At 49.7% G+C, this 18,151-nt stretch overlaps 1 protein-coding gene across 1 annotated transcript; it reads right to left on the reverse strand.

Annotated features, from left to right (window-relative positions):
* Positions 1-1,749: 1,749 nt before the first annotated feature.
* LOC100025209 (zinc finger protein 345-like) lies at positions 1,750-12,356 on the reverse strand. Its single transcript, XM_007492386.3, has 6 exons — positions 12,093-12,356; positions 11,780-11,853; positions 11,544-11,670; positions 5,082-5,249; positions 4,446-4,523; positions 1,750-3,889 (listed from the first exon to the last, which is right to left on the reverse strand). The coding sequence occupies exons 1-6, from the start codon at positions 12,277-12,279 to the stop codon at positions 2,004-2,006; spliced, it is 2,520 nt and encodes an 839-aa protein (XP_007492448.1). The 5' UTR covers positions 12,280-12,356; the 3' UTR covers positions 1,750-2,003.
* Between the last annotated feature and the right edge of the window lie 5,795 nt (positions 12,357-18,151).

The following is an 18,151-nucleotide window of genomic DNA, read 5'->3' on the forward strand; positions in this document are numbered from 1 at the left end:
CCTCTTGGCTGCCCCGGTCACAGGGGTCCCTGGGCTGCACTGCCACCCCCTGTGAGCTCTCCATGGTGCCGGGGAAGGCCAGTAACATGATGACAACGGCAGGCCTCCCGGAGGCAAGACTGGATGATCTCAAATGGAAACAAAGCCGAGGAGGATTCTATTGGGTGAAGGATTCCGCCATTGGAGGAGAACTAGAAACCCTGAGAAGAGCAGCCTGGGAGCTCCTGGAAGGCACAAGATTCGATGTCCCACAGCTGTTTGCTGACTGAACAAGGCATAACTGGCATGAGACAGTGCACAGCACGAACCCAAACGATGGTGGCTTTTGCTATGTCAGCAGGAAATCAGTCAATATTTTTCATGCAAGAAGCAAGCAACTACTTTCCTTGTATGGGAAGCCCCAGATTCCTGGAGCCACAGGTGAGAGCTGGGGGGGCAGGTGGGCACCAAAGGAAGGTGAGCAGCCTTAGTTAGCCCTCCCCAGAGGTGCTCGTGTGCCCTGAGCAATGTAACAACTCCTGTATGTCCAAGCAAAGCTCACTCCACCCTCCCTCCCTCCCCACCTCTCCCACGGTGCCTCCTGGTACCAAAAAAACAAAAAGCGTGCGTGCCTCTAGTCCTGGAACACAGGAGGGAGGGCCTTGGATACTTGGTGTCCATCAGACCATCTCACCCTAAGTCTCAGTGCTCCTAGAACTACTCTTTGCGTTCAATCTGTCTACCACTTAGTACTCTTCCAGGGCCTCATCCCTTTCCCATTCTCTCTTAACCGAACCAGTTCAACTCAACACCATCTATTGTTCTTAATTCCTTGGTCCTCTTATAATATCTATTCATTAGTCAATCAACCAACAAACATGTCTTCTTGGACCTTGTAACGCCTTTGAGCATTTCCATTGCTTTTATACCTTTTTATGGGCAGCTAGATGGTGCAGTGGATAGAGTGCCAGGTTTGGAGTCAGAACCTCATTTCCTGAGTTCAAATCCAGCATCAGACACTTGCCCTGGACAGATCACTAGAGACTGCCTCCATTTCCTCATCTGTAACATGAGCTAGAGAAGGAAGTGGCAAACCACTCCAGGACCCCATGAAGAATCGGAAACGATTGAATAACAACATGGGCCCTTGTGCAGTGAGATCAACTCCACCCTCTGTCCACATACATTTGTTACCCTGAGTGTGTGTGGAGGCCTCCTCTTACTCGTGTGAACAGAAACTCATTGATGAACATATTTAAATATTTTCCAGAATAAACTCTGGGCAATGGAGGGGAAATGACCCTCTTGGATCAATTCCAAAGATCAGATGCCCCCTGTGAGACTTGACTGTGAGAACCCCAAGCAAGATACTGGTTACATCAGTTTTTTAAGAACTGATACTTAATCATGCCCATCCTCTCCACCCTCATTCAGGTCTTTATTATGTCTATTTGCTCCTCTTGGTCTGCTGCCATGATCTTTTGTGGAATCTACCAATAAACTTCCATTTCCCATATAACCTCTATGATGTGTACTTCCCTCTTTCTAATAATAATTATATATAGAGAAAACCAGGGAGATATACTTGGACAAGTACCCATCTGACCTACTGTTGCAAGTCCCAGAGGCCAATTCCCAAGACTGGGGAGGTGACTAGGTTCTCCTGCCCGTCCCCAACACTTAGCCTTTTTAATGCTTTCCAAATTAATACCATGTGGTAGATAGACCCTGTGTACCATTAAGAGGTGTAAGCAAAAACCAAGGTACAGCTTGTGTATTAGTGACATTTAATGAAAGATATGATTTATTACAGAGGTATATTAAAGCTGGCCAAATCTGTAAGACTTCTCTTTAGTGGGAATTCTCCCATGCTGAATCACATTCCTTATGGTTATATGTTCCTCCAGTACGAATTGTCATGTTTGTCATGGACTGAGATCTAATCAAAGGGTTTTACAAATTAATTCCTTATATTCACAAGTTTGGGCACCACTACGAATTCTCTGATAAGGGTTGAGTTTACCCTAAAGACCTTGTTTCAGATAAATATAAGGTTTATCACTAGTTGGAATTTTCTTATGTTCAGTAAGGGCTACACTCTGACAGAAGGTATACTTACATTCCTTATTTCCATGTAACTGTCCTTGGCCATGAATTCTTTGATGTTGAATAAGATATGAATTCTGTCTGAAGGTACTCTCACATTCCTTACATTTATAAGGTCGCTCCCTACTATGAACTATTTTATGCTTAATAAGGTTTGATTTATTCCTGAAGGTTTTTCCACATTCCTTGCATTCGTAAGGTTTCTCTCCAGTGTGAATTCTCTGGTGTTTAGTAAGACTTGAATTCTGGCTGAAGGCTTTCCCACATTCCTTACATTCATAAGGTTTCTCTCCAGTATGAATTCTCTGATGTTCAGTAAGAGTTGCATTCAAGCGGAAGGCCTTTCTACATTCCTTACATTCAAAAGGTTTCTCTCCAGTGTGAATTCTCAAGTGTCCAATAAGTTGCGAGTTATGTCTGAAGGCCTTCCCACATTTTTTACAATCAAAAGGTAACTTTTCTTTATAAGTTACTTCATGTTTAATAAGGTTTGGGTTGTGATTGAAAGGCTTGCCCCTTGCCTTAGATTCATAAAGTTTCATTCTAGTGTGAATTTTCTTGTGTTGAGTAAGATGCGAGTTCTGCCTAAAGAACTTCCCACATTCTTTACATGCATAAGGTTTTTCTCCACTATGAATGATTTTGTGTTTAATAAGGTCTGAGCTGTTCCTGAAGGCTTTCCCGCATTCCTTACATTTATATCGTTTCTCTCCAGAATGAGTTCTCTGATGTTGAATAACATGTGAATGTTGCCTAAAGGCCTTTCCACATTCCTTACATTTATAAGGCTTCTCTCCAGTGTGAATTCTCTGGTGCTCAGTAAAAGCTGAGCTCCAGCTGAAGGCATTTCCACATTGCTGGCATACATAGGGTTTCTCTCCAGTATGAATTCTCTGATGTTGAATCACATGTGAATATTGCCTGAAAGCTTTTCCACACTCCTTACATATGTAGGGCTTTTCTCCAGTATGAATTCTCTGATGTTGAATAAGGGATGAGTTTCTACTAAATGTCTTCCCACATTCCTTGCATTCATTAATTTTTTTCCCACTATGCATTATTTCATGTTCAGTGAAGATCACATTCTGACTAAAGACTTCCCCATGAGCCTTATATTCATGAGGTTTCTCTTTTGTGTGAATTCTATGATGTTGAGTGAGGCTTGAGCTCTGGTTGAAAACCTTTCCACATCTCTCTCCAGTGTGAACTCCATGACATTTAATGAATGCTGAATTCTGTCTTAAAGCCTTCCAACATTCTTTACATTTGTAAAGTTTCTCTCCACTGTCAATATTCTCACATTTGGTATAGGCTGAGCTACAGTTGAAGGCCTTCCAATATTCCTTCTCTGTAGTGTGAATTCTCTGATATCTAGTTATATCTGAGTTGTTGCTGAATGCCATTGCACAGTCCTCACAATTACTGGATTCCTTTTCCTTATGCACTGGTTGATACTTATGAAAGGACGAGTGGCAATGGGAAAGAACTTGGCATTCATTATAGTTCCATGATCCTGAGTGTTTACAGATGGCTTGTTTCAGGTTGTCAAGACTTCCCTGCCCTGTGGAAGTTGTCTCGGAGAGGGCATTCAACTGTATGAGATTTGTTCCCTGAGAAATGAATTTCTTTGGTGTTGCTTTTGAGATGTTTCCCACTTGCTTCCATAACTCAGTTCCTTGGACAAAGCCCTTCACAAAGATCTCTTTCTGGAGAACATCTCTTCTGTATCTTTCTCCTGTTACTGGAGATGCACATCCATCAATATTTTGAGGTGACTCCCGTTTTCCAAGTTCAGAGGCCCAGGCTGAAAAGTGAGAATAAAAAGAATTTTCACCTAAATTGGAAAATACCTCAGAATCAGTCAAGCCCTTATCAGAATCATGACTCTTACCAGTCCATAGAATATTGGCAACTAGGAAAGTTACATTGAAAGTGTCCAGAAGTAAGGAGATAATCATGCTGAGCATATTCCATCCTGATCAAACTAGATTTGGAGTATTATCTTCAATCGATGAAGTCACATTGTAAGAAGAGCATTGCACACTGGGAGTGTGTCCAGAAGAGGGCCAACTTGATGTAAAAAGCCTTTGATATATGCCAGAGAGGATGGAGTGAAAGGACTGGAAATGTTTAAATGGAAGAAAGCTTAAGGGAGCCATGAGAGCTATGCAAAAGAATCTGACAGGCTATCACGTAGCAGAAGGATTAGACTTATTCTCATTTGCCACAGTGGCCAGAACTATGAGTGATGTGTAGAAGCTGCAAAGAGGTGGAAATTTCTAATGATTATGGTTATCCAAACTTAGAACAGGGAGCCCCAGCTTGACCTGCCAAGGGGGAGGTAAAGGCTGGATACTCACTTGTTGGACGTGGTGCAGTGGGACATCTAGGCCAAGTGTGGTTAGATGGCTTCTGAGGTCTCCTGCCAATCTCCACTCCTGTCAATTAACATTTCAGAAGTCACCTTGGAAGTCCAATAGGCTGAACTCATTCTTTTACATGAAAAATTGGAGGCTCAGTCAAATGCAGTCATTTGCTCATGGTTATAAAGTGGCTACCTCTTCCAAGCAGAATAGGAAAGGTATTACGAGATGAAGTTCCTGGCACTGAAATAAGGCCTATTAGGGGACCGTGGCCTGGAAAGACTTTCAAACAACCTTTTTAGCTAGGGAGTGAAGAGGAAAGGCAACAGAAAATGGGGTGAGCAGGGGGCAGGAGTAGTGAGAGGAAGCAAGGGGAAACTAGTGGATTGTGAAGGACCCATGGAAGAGGGTGTCTGAATACTGGAATGATGGGGCTATGAGGCAAGTGATCCTATGTCCCCATGTTGACAGAATACCCCCTCTCCTGATGCTAGGGCCTTACAACAGAACTCTCCTAACAGGTAGCTCTGAGGCAGCCAGACGTGATAGATGGATAGAACTCATTCCCTTCCCCTCAGTTCCCTACTCTCCACACATCCACTCGTATCATCTCTGCTTTGGAGGTGGCCATACCCATATGAGCAGCTGGATGGGCCCATGCACCAGCTCCGTTTCGCCTGTTGGAACACCATGCTTTACAAGAACAAGTGCTTCCCAGGACACCTCCCTGTAGATGCCATATCTGTAGATCTTCCCTTCCTTCCGAACAGGAAAGCAGGTTTGGCTCAGGATCCAGAAGCCCTATTCATGGGGAAGAAGATGACAAAGGTACAGGGACGCTGAATGTGGAAGGTGATGATAAGGGGGATAAGGGAGGGCAATTCTGCCATCCACATAGTCCCCCCAAAAGACAACTGAGTCCTTTATTTTAGCAGTAGCCTATACATCTTCAAGACTATCAATTTTGTATTAATGGACTTCATGTTTCTATCACCTTGATTTCTCCAATTATTTCTCCCTTAATCCTCCTCCCCGCGCGCGTGCGCACGCGTACACGCACACACACACACAGATCCACCCTTCTAGGAGTGGATAAAAAAGGGAGGTCAGTTCAGCAAAACAAATCAGGCCTCACAATAGTGTATTTGGTGTCATGCTTTTCCATCATCCAACTCTCCAAAGAATGGAGGGGGGCACTTTAGATCTCTTCTCTTCGGGGGCCCAAGCCTAGCTATTAGGATTAAAGAACATTCAGTTTTATTCTTCGTTCCATTGGCATTACTGAAGCTATAGAATGCTGCCCCCTTTGGCACGTGAACAGTATTTGCTTTCGTGGCCTCTCCGGCAATGCTTGTTGTAACCCGTGCCATCCTGTCCGTTCCATGTGACACTTGTCCATGCTTTCCCAGAAGTCTGCCAAGGGAGGGTCGGATTACCAGAACCCTCAGGCTGCCCTGCCATGTCTCTTCTTGCCATAGGATCAGACCACTTCCTGTTCCTCTCATAAAATACATTGATGGAATATCTTCTTCATTATGTTGTTGTTTGGAGTTCCTCCTGGTCCGTCCTTCATTTGGAAGAACCTGGTGATATTACAAGGTAATGTCTTGACTTGCACATGAATTGGATTTACAGGAGGCAGATTTGCACAAAGTCATCAGCTGCCTCACTTGCTCTTTGAGTCATCCAAGTCTAGTGGCAAGTCAGGACGCCTGGAGATGGCCCAGGATGCAGTGGATGACCCCGGCGTCTTCTGTGCCTGTTCATCCTCCTTTGGTGGCTGCCTGCCACGAGACTCGCACCTGTGCTTCCAAGGAGCTGCAGCATGGGCAGCAGCTCTACCCTGATTAAATCCATTTTGACAGATAGGCTAAACCAGGTTGAGAGTAACCAATAGGCTTCAAAGCCATCCATGAATTAGGGAGTATCAACTCCAAGCATGTGAAGACCACCTTGGATAGAATAGACAGATGAGAACAATTTTTACCCGTGGCCATGAAGGTAGTTGAAGTGCTTAGTGCTTGGTCAAACATGGAAGAGGTCAAAGCCATCTACGGCATCCCAAGTCATCACCAGTCATGCTGATTTTGTCTTGTCTTTGGACTTAGAAGCCTGGAAGAGCGAGTGAGGTTGATTCCTTTGTGCAGATCTGCCTCACTTCAGTCCAATTTGAGTACAAATCAAGGCAGTGATGTCATTGGTCCTCTTTAAGAACAAAAGATGAGGGGCAACTAATTATAGAGAACTTGGAATTTGGAGGGCCTGGGTTCAAATTGGGCCTCAGACACTTCTTAGTTGTGTGACCCTGGACAAGTCCCTTAACCCTGATTGCCTAACCCTTGCTGCACTTCTGTCTTGAAATTATTTAGACAGAAGGTATGGGTTTAAGGGAAAAATGGACAAACAACAACCCTTCACTCTTCTCTGCTTTATGAAATTATACTGCTCCAAACTGACCATCATTCTTTTTTGAAAAATTTAAGAAATTATTTTCTCATTTTAATATTCTAATTCTAATATTGCTTTTGGCAGACAATTCTTTTTGTTTAGCTGTAAGTCAGGCATTTGTTAACAAGGTGCTGTCTGGGCTCTTTCTATCTAAACATTGGGCTGGCACTATTATTGTCCGTGTCAATAGATTTCTGTTGTCCATTTTTGGCCAAATCTTTCTTCTCATCGATAAGAAGAATAACTTGCTCTTTCTACATCACTTTAAGGGCTACAATCACCACCTCATTTGACCTTCATAACCACCCTTTGGGGCAGGTGCTACTCCATCACAGATGGGGGACTAAGGCCAAGAGAGCTTAAGTGATGGGAACACCTTCCCCCATACCAACGTACTGCCTTCTTGCCTTTTACTGGGTTTTTCTTTTAACTAATTTTGACATTAGCTCTCAGAACAATGATCTGACTGGATAGACAGCTGAGTCAGGATTAACTTACAAATCTGTTATTTAGAAAATCTGTTTTTTTCTTTATGTGAGGGTTTTGGAAGAAAGTATTAATGATTGAGAGCCATGAAGCTTTTGTGTAATCTCCAAGTCTTTGGCCCTTGTTATTCTTTTTCCTAAACTGTGCTTTTCCATGGATTTCTCCTTAAATTTCTTAAATTAAATGGGATTTCTCCCATCTTTATATTTTCATTACCATGTACAGTATCAGATTTATGTTGATTTAATGTTGAGGGTCTTTGCAAACGCTTATCTATCTACCTTTTTGTGGGCCTTAAGCAGCAATTATTTTCATGGTGGTTTTTTGGCATGCATTTATCCATGATACTGTAATCCTGATGCAATGAATAATGTTGCTTTTGGGCAGCCAATGAAATCCACTCTTCTGATTCTTGGAGTACTTACAAGCTCTCCTTGATGGCTACAACTTTCTACTTTCTTTGGTCTTCTTTGCCTTGTTTTCAAGCTGGTTAATTTTGGCTTTCAAGACACTATTTTCTATTTCCAGATGACTTATTTTGCTTTTTAAGTTCTTTTCCCAATTGTCTTCAGCCTCTCTTCTTTTTTTAATTGTGTTTTGAGTTCTTCCAAAGCCTGTGTCCAATTCACTGGAGTTTCTATGTTTTTGCTTGGTGTTCCTTGGTCCTCCTCTGTTCCATTTGATCTTTGTTCATTACCTGGATAGAAGCTGTCGATTGTAATTTCTTTTTCTGTTGTTTATTCAATTTTTTTTCCTTCTTTCCCCCCTGTAATTGGCTGTAATCTTGTTCCTCTGATTATTTGCTGGATCTGTGGTTTGGGGCTTCTTCTCTGCTCTGCTGATTAACTAGGTTTGGCTGATGGTATTGATGAGCCCCAAGGTCAGATCTTCCCCAGCTGGTAGCAAAAGCTGAAGGTGTAGTTGAAGGGAGCTGTGCTTCCAGCTTTTGCCCTGGTACAGGAGTCAGCTGGATTCTTACAGCTTTCAGAGCAGTCTATGAGGGAGGGGTGTTGGAACTTGAGCTTCCCTGGCCTCCTAAGGCTTCTTATCTGTCCTATTGATAAGATTAAGCCAGGATGGAATTGATCTGCAGTGCTGGATGTACCCTGAGGCCAAAACCTTGGGGGGGGGCAAAATGGAATGTTTTGGCTGCCACTAGACTGCCCTCTCTGCCCTTCTCCTCCAGCTGCTTTCCTGATGCCTGTTTTCATCACCCTGAGCCTGGCACAGCTGTACCAGCAAGGCACTCCCTCCAGACTAGCATCCCTGCCCACCCAGAGATTCTAGCCACCACTGGAGACTCAGCATTGTAGGTGGAGGAGGGGTCCTGGGATCTCCCTTTTTCCTTTCCCTTGAACTGGAGAGTTCAAGAATTTAGGGTTGTTTTTTTTTTTTGGTGTACCTTTTAAGTTGAATCCAGCAGGAGGGTCCCCCAGCTCTGTCCTGTTGTTAGATTTGGTTTTCTGTCCCCTCAAAGCACTTTGTTTTTGATTGGTGTGGAAGGGTTTTAGAGGTCTAGACTTTTGCTGCATCTAAGCCTCTTCCATCTTGACTCCATCTACTTTCTTTGGGATTCATCTGTAGCCCAAATATCAAGATTGATAAGATTCAGCTTTGGCCGTGACTTGTCCACTCCTGGTCTCTAGTTGAGGAGCTTGTAGATAGACTATGGACATTGAGGATAAATATTGTGGATGGTTTAAATTGCTTTGTGATTCCCTGTCCCTGCTTTTCTTTCTTTGCTGCAGAAGTGAAGGTGGATACATAGGCCTGGGGGCTATCTTTTCTTTTTCTGTTTCATGGACTGTCATGGACAGTCTTGTTGACCAGCTTCCTTATGATTTGTTTGCCCAGTTAGTTGGTCATCAGAAAATGGGGTTCGTTTTGCCTGAACCATTCTTGAAGTCTCTTCTCTCTCTCTCTCTCTCTCTCTCTCTCTCTCTCTCTCTCTCTCTCTCGCTTTTTTTTGCTGGTCCAAACATCAAAATTTTGGATCTCTTCGTGAAGCTTCTGGGTTCTTCCAAAGAGAGCTGCCACCACCACCAAGAGGTTTTGTGGGTTTTAAAAAAGTACTGTGGCTGGGGGACTTCAGTTCTCAGCATTCTTTGCTCCCTTGAGTGTGGCAGGTGTGGGCCTCTGGCTCTTTGCTCTACTCATTCAGCTCAGGGAACCCCTTTCTATCTCACTTTGTTGTTATTCAATTCTATAAATGTAAATCCTTGGAGTAGTCATTCATTTTTAGTCTTAATAGTCGCAAAGTCTCATTCCAGGAGGATCCTTCCAGAAGAAGGGGCTGAGAGATGTTCAGCCACAAGAAGGCAGATCCTTCCGTCAAGTGGCACTCCACTGAGGGGGAAGTTTTGTATTCATGTTACCCTCCTCTTCTGCAGAACCCCCAAATCCCACCAGCCCTGGAGAACCCACAATGTACTGGGCTCCTCCGTCAAATTGTGGTGTTTGTAGCCCTGTCTCAGAGGGAAAGCAGGCAGAGGGCCTACAGTCCCAGAGTCCTCTGGGAGACTCCGTCAGCTAAGGTAAAAGTGGCCACAATGAAATGCCGATAGTGAGTTGGGAGAAGGGCTCTGATGAATTCTTTTAGGTGCCAGCTTGGTCCTCTGGCCATCTCCAGCAAATGGACATCCATCAAACAGAACAGGCCACTGAGGCTCCTTGAAGAAACTGAGGCTTTGGAAGGGCAACCTCCTTCCACCCCACAATGAGGTATCCAGACACTGGGAAACAGCTCACGGTTAGAGGTTTGCAACGGACTTTTCATGTCTTCCCACTGGGCTATTAGTACCATTCCCAGAGGAGTGCCCTGTGCCAGCAGAGCTAGCACACGACCAATAGAAATGGAGTCAACAGAACCGGAAGAGTTTGCACTGTGGCCGAAAGAAAGCCACTCTGATGGCCTCCGAACTCCTAAAAGGCGAGCTCTAATTACGGCTCTCATGCCCTGTTGGAGAAGCCCAGCTGGCCTCTCGGCAGACCTCGGCCATGGGACGAGGCTCCCATTTTCAACCCCAGTCAAGGCGCTGCTGTCACTGTTTCAAGGAAGAGATCGATTGGCAAAGTCCCTGGAAAATGATAGTGACATAAGAAGAGAATCCAGCACCAAGAGAACGGAAAAGAACACATTACGCCGAATGGTGCTGGTACTGTGAAAAGAAAGCTAGATCAGGCCCCTAGGGAGCCAGGGCAGCGAGGGGGCATTCAAGCGCCAGGAGAGGAGACACAGGCTGAAGTAAGGCCTTGAGAGAGGCCCAGTTCCTGGCTGGGGCCTTCCTTCCTCTGCTCTAAGTCTCGCATCCTCCTCTTGGTCCCAGCCGGTTTTCACCATGCCTCCCTTTGAGGCCAGGCCCCTCACGTGCACACATTTTCCACTCTTGCTCTGAACCCTGGGATCCAAGGCTCTTGTCCCCTCTACAACGGGCACCTCGCCATCCTACTCACCTTCCAAACAAAACCAGCCTTCCCCGCCCATCGCTCCCCTGATCTCTCCCCATAGCAGTCAGTCAGGAGGCACCGGCCAGGCACTGGGTTAAGTGTTGGGACGCAATGGAGCAAGAGACGGTCTCTGGCACGTGGGCTTCTTGGTCTAAGGGTGCCAACGAGACCCAGCCGGCCCTAGACGGGACGACGGAAGGAGCTGGAGTGAAAAGGGACCCGGGCACGCTTCCAGCAGAGGGTGGAGATGGCGAGGGAGGCCATTCTGGGAGTGGGGCCCTGCCCGGGAAAAGGCCTGAGGCTGGAGCTGGGCATCTCCTGTGAGGAGCAGCCTGGAGGCTCCCGTCACAACTGGCATGTCGGCTCCCTCGGGCAGGGCTTGTCCCGCTTTCCTATGTGCATGCTCTGTGCTTGGCACCATTTTGTCCTCCTTCAATGCTGGACTCCTCATCGCCCCACTGGGAACTTCCTTGGTAGAGGCATCGGGGGTTGGCCATTTCCTGGTCCAGCTCATTTCACAGATGAGGAAACTGAACACGGCCAAGCTCCACTGGGCCACCCAGTTAGCCCAGAGCCCCTTGGGGGGCTTCATGGCCCCCTTCCATCCCGCCGCTCACTCCCACGGCCTCCAGCTCTGGGTGCTGTTTCTGCTCCAGGGGAGTCACTGGATCGGTGCGCCCTGTGGAAGGGCTCTGAAGGCCGGGAGCGGCTTACCCAGAAAGAGCAGGTTCTTGAAGTTCTCCAGCATCACGTCCCAGTAGAGCTCCCTCTGGGCCGGGCTCAGGAAGCCCCACTCGTCCCCGGAGAAGTCCACGGCCACGTCCCTGAAGGTCACGGAGCCCTGAAACAGCAGACCTGGCGGGTCAGGCGACCCAGCAGCCGCTGCCCAGCCTTGGCGAGCCCCGGGAGCCCCTCGGACGCCCGGCCCCACCCACGGGCGCCCCACTTACCCGGGCTGCCAAGGCCAGCAGGACGGCCCCTCGAGACCCTTCTGGGGGCCAAAGAAGATTCAGGGTCATCAGCTCTGAAGGGCAGAGAAGAAGGGGTCGGAGGCGTCGCACACGCGGCGCCCCCACACGCACTCGCCGCCCCCCAGCCCGCCGGGCTCCTCTTCCCGGCAGACCCCGGGTGGGGAGCTTCCTTCCCAGCCCCCTCCCTAGACTCGGGCCCCGCCCTCAGGCTCCCCCACCTCCCGCCCAGGATTCGGTCCCAGGTAAAGTCCACCTCCTCCAGGAAGCCTGCCGGGCCTCACTGGGCGCTTACCGGCTAACGCCTGCCGTGCAAGGAGACGGGCACTGAACGCAGGAGGGTCCCGGCGGAGGCCCCGAGTCCTCGTGAGCCCGGGGCCGGCTGCCCTCCTCTCGGTCCCGGCCTTCAAGGGGCATCTCTTCCCTGTGGAGACTCCACCGTGAGCTCGGCCGGCGCTGCCCAGGAACGGGCGGCAGGACATGGGGCAGGCCTCCTCCCCCGCACAGGCGTTAGAGCCACGAGCAGAGGTGGACCGTGAGGGCGCCGAACATAGTCACGTGGCCTCCATCGTGCCCCGCCCCCAGCCCTCTCCATCACGCAGGCGCCGCCACGCCCTGGGCGGTGGCCACCCCCAGCTCCCACCAGTGTCTGTGCCTATCTGTGGGTGAACGCGACGCAGGGTGTCCAGACGCTCGTTCACAGCCCCCTCATCTGACAGATGAGGAAACTGAGGCAGGAGTCCGCGCCCTGTGGACTCAGACACTGGGGGGATCCGAGGACTCTTGGGGCCACTACGTTGACCCTGCCTGTAAAATCCTCTTCGAATCCAGAGCCCAGGACCTGCAGACACCCACTGCAGCTCTGTGGAGCGGAGCAGGCGCGCGTCCGGTCTCTCTCTCAACCAATGGGATGGATGGTTATCTCGCGCAGGACCCCTGGGGGCGGAGTCAATGACGTAGCCCCGCCCTCTTGGCCCACCTCCTCGCACCTCCCGCTGGGAAACCAGGAAACCGAGTCCAGCTGCGCCCCCGGGTTTAGCTCTGCTTTGGAGGGCCTGCTGGGGGCTCACGATGGGACATCCTGGGTTCCAGTGTGGCCTCGGATCCTTCCTAGCTGTGTGACCTTGGGCAAGTCCCTTACCCACTGCCTAGCCCTCGCAGGCTCCCTGGGCCTCAGCGCCCTCCGCGGTAAGAAGCCGCCGGCTCCGTGGCCCTTTGGCAGAATTCGCACTCGGACCAATAGGCCAAGCGCGTGGTCCCGCCTGGGGGACCCGGAGCCGCCACAAGATGGGGGCCGCGGACTGCGAGGGCCCTGCTCTGGGCATTCGGCACCCGCGCCTGCCCTGGCGGCCCAGAAGCTTCAGCCTCATCCGAGCCTCGTCCTCCAGACTCCGACCCGGGAAGCTGACCGCCGGGGCCTGGGCTCGGCGCGTCCCCTGCACGGCCCAGCGTGGGGGCTGGCCTGGGCTGGGGGGAGGGGCGGCTGGGCCCGCAGAGGTTTTCTAAAGGCATTTCCGCGCCCTTTCGCTCTGCCAGGCTCTGGGGCGGGGCGGCGGCACCTCGGACAGGGGGGCAGCGCGGAGGACAGCCAGCCAGCCGCAGACTGTCCTCTGCCCATCGGGGCTCCGAGCCTGGCTCAGCGGCTGCTGCCGCCTTCTGTGGCCTCCCCCAGGCCTCTGGAGGGTCTTTGGGCCCCTGGGCTGGGGCGGTGCTGAGGGAGACCCCGAGGGAGCAGCTGTTCCCCCCCAGCCCCTCTCCGGACCAGCTTCCCCCCAGCCCCCGCTCAGGTTCTGGCTGGATCTCACCATGGGGGAAACTGAGGCAAAGGCTGGGAAGGGCCTTGGCCGGGCTCCCCCAGCTGGGCCGTGTCTGAGGCCAGATCTGGGGGTTCCAGGCCCCCGAGGGCAGCCCCCGAGTCACCTGATGCCTCCTCTGGGAAGAGGTTTGGCCCCTCCTTTGGGGAGCCCCCGGGGTCCCCCCAAAGCTGAAGGAGCAGCAGGACCTTCAGAGAGATCCCTGGAGGAGGGGAAGCTGTGGGAGGGGCCTGGAGGGTCAGCGGCTGCCCTGTGCCTCAGTTTCCTTCTCTGTCAGAAGGGGGATCCTGGCACCCCTCCTCAGGTCCTGGGGGAGGATAGATCCATTCCCTAATCAGTCAATAGACACTTATTAGGCACCTGCTGTGTGCCAGGCTCTAGCCTGAGGCAGCCTGCAGTGGAAAGAAGCAGCCACAGGGCAGGGCTGGAGGGGAAATGGGGGGAGGGGAGAAGGCTGCAGCCGCCCAGGTTATGGAACATTTCCTTTATGACCCCTCCCCCACCAGGAGGCTTAACCCAGGGACCCAGGCCGGAAAACTCCATTTCCCAGGATGCCTGTGTCATGACATCATGCAGGTCTTGGCCCTTTCCTGTGGAAGACTCATTTCCCAGAATGCCTGGTTTCTGATGTTGCCCAAGTCTTGGCACCTCCCACTATGACAGCCCCAAAGCATGCTGGGAATCTCCTGTGGGCAGTCCCAGCTCCTGCAAGGTGCACAGGTGTGGTTCTTGGACCATTTCTGGGGGAGAGGGAAGGGGAGGGAATCAATGCACAGGCGAGGCCCTGGCTCCCTGCTTTATCAGCTGAGACTTTTTGCTCCTGTAAAAAAAAGACTCTAATCCAGGACTTCAATCCCCAGAATTCCTTGCTCCACCTCAGAATGCTTTGTAATGTCACTGAATTCTCACCTGGGCCCAGAGCGAGATGGGGTATTTAAACCCGGTTGTGAATAGGCTCGGCCTCTTTTGGACTTCCATTTTGGAGCAGACACCTCTCTTTCATGATGTGAGGTTATCCTGTCTAGGCCTTTCTGGCCTAGGCATGTGCTTTCTCATTCTGTATTTTCTTTAATCCTTAACCTTTAATAAACCTCATAAAAATATAATACTCCTTGCAGAGAGAAACTAATTTCTTCCTGCCTCAGTCTCCCCCCTAATTTTTAATCCTTACACTCCCCAACTCTTGGGGAGTGGGAAGACCCGAGTGGACCACTTCCCAATTATTGATCTTGGGAATGAGTGGGGGTTGTGTGGGCAGGGCCGGAGCCCTGATCCCCAAAGTAAGTGCTTGTGGTGGGGGAGGGGCTGTCTCTGTGGGTCTTCCTGTCTGTCCATCCCTTTAGAGGACCTCAGAAAAGGGACCAACACGGAAATGCTTTGCCCTCCCCCCACGGGAGCCAGAGGCATCTGGGGGAGGGGGCGGGGCTGGTCCAAGCTCTTCCCCAGAAGGGATGTTCACATCAGAACTCCGGGGAGAAGCAGCCCTCCAGAGTCTGTCAGGGGGCAGCGGGGATGCCGTGCCCACGTGCTGTGGAAGGAGCCCTGATCTCCGGCACTGAAGAAATGCCAGCCTGCTCTCCCCACTCCCCTTCAGAGCCCCTCCATTCCCCAGTAACCCCCCTGTTCAGCCTCCCCCAATCCAGCCAGTGCAGCTTCTGAATGGAAGGAAGCCAAAGATTGTGTCAGAGGGGGAGGGGCTTCTTCCTGGCCAGTCCAAGGCCCTTCCCAGCCTGAGGCTCCAGGTTACCCCCCTGAGGCCTGGGAGCCCCCCTCAGCCCTACCCCTCTCTCCATCCCCCCAGGTGCACACAGAGGAAGTCTTCCCCCCTCAGGGCTGCTACCCCCTGAAGCACCCCAGGGTGGCCCCACAGAGAGTGCACAGCCAGAGGGAGAGGCCCCCCTCTCCCAGGTGAGTGCAGCCCCTCCCTAAGCCACACTGGAATCCCACAGAACTCAGAGCTGTGTGTGTGTGCCAGACCTTCAGGGGTGCCATCACTGCTTGTCCTTAGGGGAGCTCCAGGGTCTGCCCTGGCTGCCCCCCCATTCACCCTGTTCTGGGGTTTCCTGACCTCAAGGGCCCCTGCCTGGATGAGCCACCCAGGTTCCAGGCAGACAGGCCCAGGCTGCCATTCCTTCATTCACTCCCTCCCACCCCAGAAGAGATGTCTGGGGGTCCCCAAGCTCCAGGGATGGCCCAAGGATAGGCTCTGCTCCTGTCCTTCAGATTAAGTGACTTGCCCAGGGTCACTTTGCTAGGAACTGTCTGAGGCCAGATTTGAACCCAGAGCCTCCTGTCTTGGCCTCCTGTCTCTGAGCCTGGCTCTCTGTGCACTGAGCTAGCTGCCCCCAAATTGGTTTAATATTCTAATAGAGCAGCCTCCATCCCTTCCAACCCTGCAGCCCATGTTCTACTATTCTAATGGATGTCTGCTGCACAGTTAGGGTCATGCGGGGGGCTCACTCCTCTGGAAACTGTGATCATGGTGATGTCTCTAGAGGCTCCTATGTGGGTCCTGAACAGAGATATGAAGGCAGTGAACCACTCCCACCCTCATCATTCCACTTTTGTCAGACTTGCTAATGGGAGTCAAGCCCAGACTAACAAGACCCAAGTGAGGAGGTTTGGCAGGGCTTCCTTGGGGGGGGGGGGGGAAGAAGAGGCATACCTGGAGGGTGACTATGGAGCTGGGATATGTTAATTTTATGATGGTTGGACTTGAATATTTAATTTGGTGGTTGCCAGGGATTTAATTTCTTAATCCCAAAATGAATTACTAAAGTAAAATCGAATTTATGGTAGTTTATTTTTCAATAGATGGAAGATATTAAGGAAGAGAGAAAAGGGGAGAGAGAGAGATAGAAAGCCTCAGCTTCCTTTGAACCAGTTAGAATTTCTAAGCCCCAGCCAGGGTAAAGGAGTCTCAAGACTATAGGCCTTCCACTGAAGTTCACATCTCCAGAAAGGTAAGGAAGGAAGTCAGCCTTTACACTCACCACAGTGACTGGCTAAAATGAAAGCAGTCTGAGGTCTCCTGCACAAGCTCCTTCCAGGACCAGTTCCACAGCCAAGCATCTTCACTCCAAGTCTGAGGGTTTGTCTTCCAGCCTTTCTTCAAATTTCTGTCTTCCCTCCAGCTTGGAGTGACTGTCTTTCAGTCTAACTCCGAGTGACTGTTGATCTCTGTGTGTCTCTGTTTCCACTATTTAAAGACCTTTTTCTCTTGTGTCACCTCCCCTAAATTTTACGTCTACCAATCACAGCCGATGCTCCTCTCTAGAACTGCCCGCTTTTCCACAGTTGGGTCACAGACCTCCCGAATTCAATGTATGAAATGGGTGTTAACACATGTTGTAGTTAGTTATACCTTTTGTGCTTTGTTAACACCTTTTTGTAGTTAAAATGGGTGGATCTATTTAAAATATTGATTTAACATTTTGGGGATTAGCATAGTAGTAGTCTCTCGGTAACTGGGAATAACGATTGTCTTTGTGCGTTTTGCACAAAAACACTTGTGCGTGAAGGAGATTTAAGTGGAAAAGTTGATGCACAGAGATAGTCCCACTCTCTTGGCATTGGAAGCCTGGGTCCAGTAGCATGAAAAATCATTACACCTGGAGACTTCCTTAGCTGCATTGGATGGCCCTGTTGTCTTTTGTGCTCCAACACGCCCTAAGCACTCCACAGTGCTTTGCTGCGTCGCCCTCTCAGCCGTTGAACCTTCTTATTGGTTTCTTCCGTCTGTTAGGCCGAAGCAGTCTTCCCATGCTGGGTGAGCAAAGCCTTAGTTCACCAGGGGTTGACAACCCAATGGCTACCCTCACAAGGTTTAGCCCGCCTGTCGAAGTCATTGCCCGGGGTGTGGCCGCTGCTGCATGCTAGCAGCTCCTAGGAGCTACAAGTGAGAGCTGGGTGTCAGGTGAGGATCAGAGGCTGGAGAGCTGCCCTAGGAGGGCATGACAAGCCCTCCATACCAGAGATACTACCCCTCCCTGAGCACCCCATACACCCTGTGGGGATTAAAATCTAAAAATAGACAGTGTGAATTTTAAAACTATTCCACCCTAATAAGACAATACTTTGGAAGATCTGATTTAGCTATTTCCTGTTGGCTCACTGTCTATGTGGTATCTTTGAAACTGAGGCAATGTAAAATATCAGAATTTATATTCCCAATGATTTCTAATTCCTGATCTAAATAGATCAACATTCGCCTTGTATACGAACATAATTTTGCACCATTGCAGGCCTTGCAAAAACAGTAATACAACAATCACTGTGCAATTTTTAACAAATACCAATATTCCCATACACTTTACATTCTCAATTGTAGCTTAAATAACCATGACGGTGATAATGAAGTAATATTTCAAGTTCTGACTGCATATTCCTTGTGTCTTCCTTATTTAAATCTCTGCTTGAATAACTAAACCCATCAATATGATAACCAAGCCTATACCATTACCGATATTTGCAAAATTCATTCCACCAAACCAATGTTTGGGTAAATAGAAGCTTAAGTTGTTTTTCATGTAGAAACAAT

Source organism: Monodelphis domestica, chromosome 4 (genome assembly GCF_027887165.1).
Source record: "Monodelphis domestica isolate mMonDom1 chromosome 4, mMonDom1.pri, whole genome shotgun sequence".
Classification (NCBI taxonomy): Eukaryota; Metazoa; Chordata; class Mammalia; order Didelphimorphia; family Didelphidae; genus Monodelphis; species Monodelphis domestica.

What these genes read in the sequence shown, in the direction of transcription:
- LOC100025209 (XM_007492386.3), bottom strand. Translation starts at nt 12,279, where the DNA reads ATGTCCTGCCGCCCGTTCCTGGGCAGCGCCGGCCGAGCTCACGGTGGA. An exon ending in TGCTGGCCTTGGCAGCCCGG is followed by an intron (nt 11,671 to 11,779) that starts GTAAGTGGGGCG and finishes CTGCTGTTTCAG; the next exon opens with GGCTCCGTGACCTTCAGGGA. An exon ending in CAAGAACCTGCTCTTTCTGG is followed by an intron (nt 5,250 to 11,543) that starts GTAAGCCGCTCC and finishes CCCCATGAATAG; the next exon opens with GGCTTCTGGATCCTGAGCCA.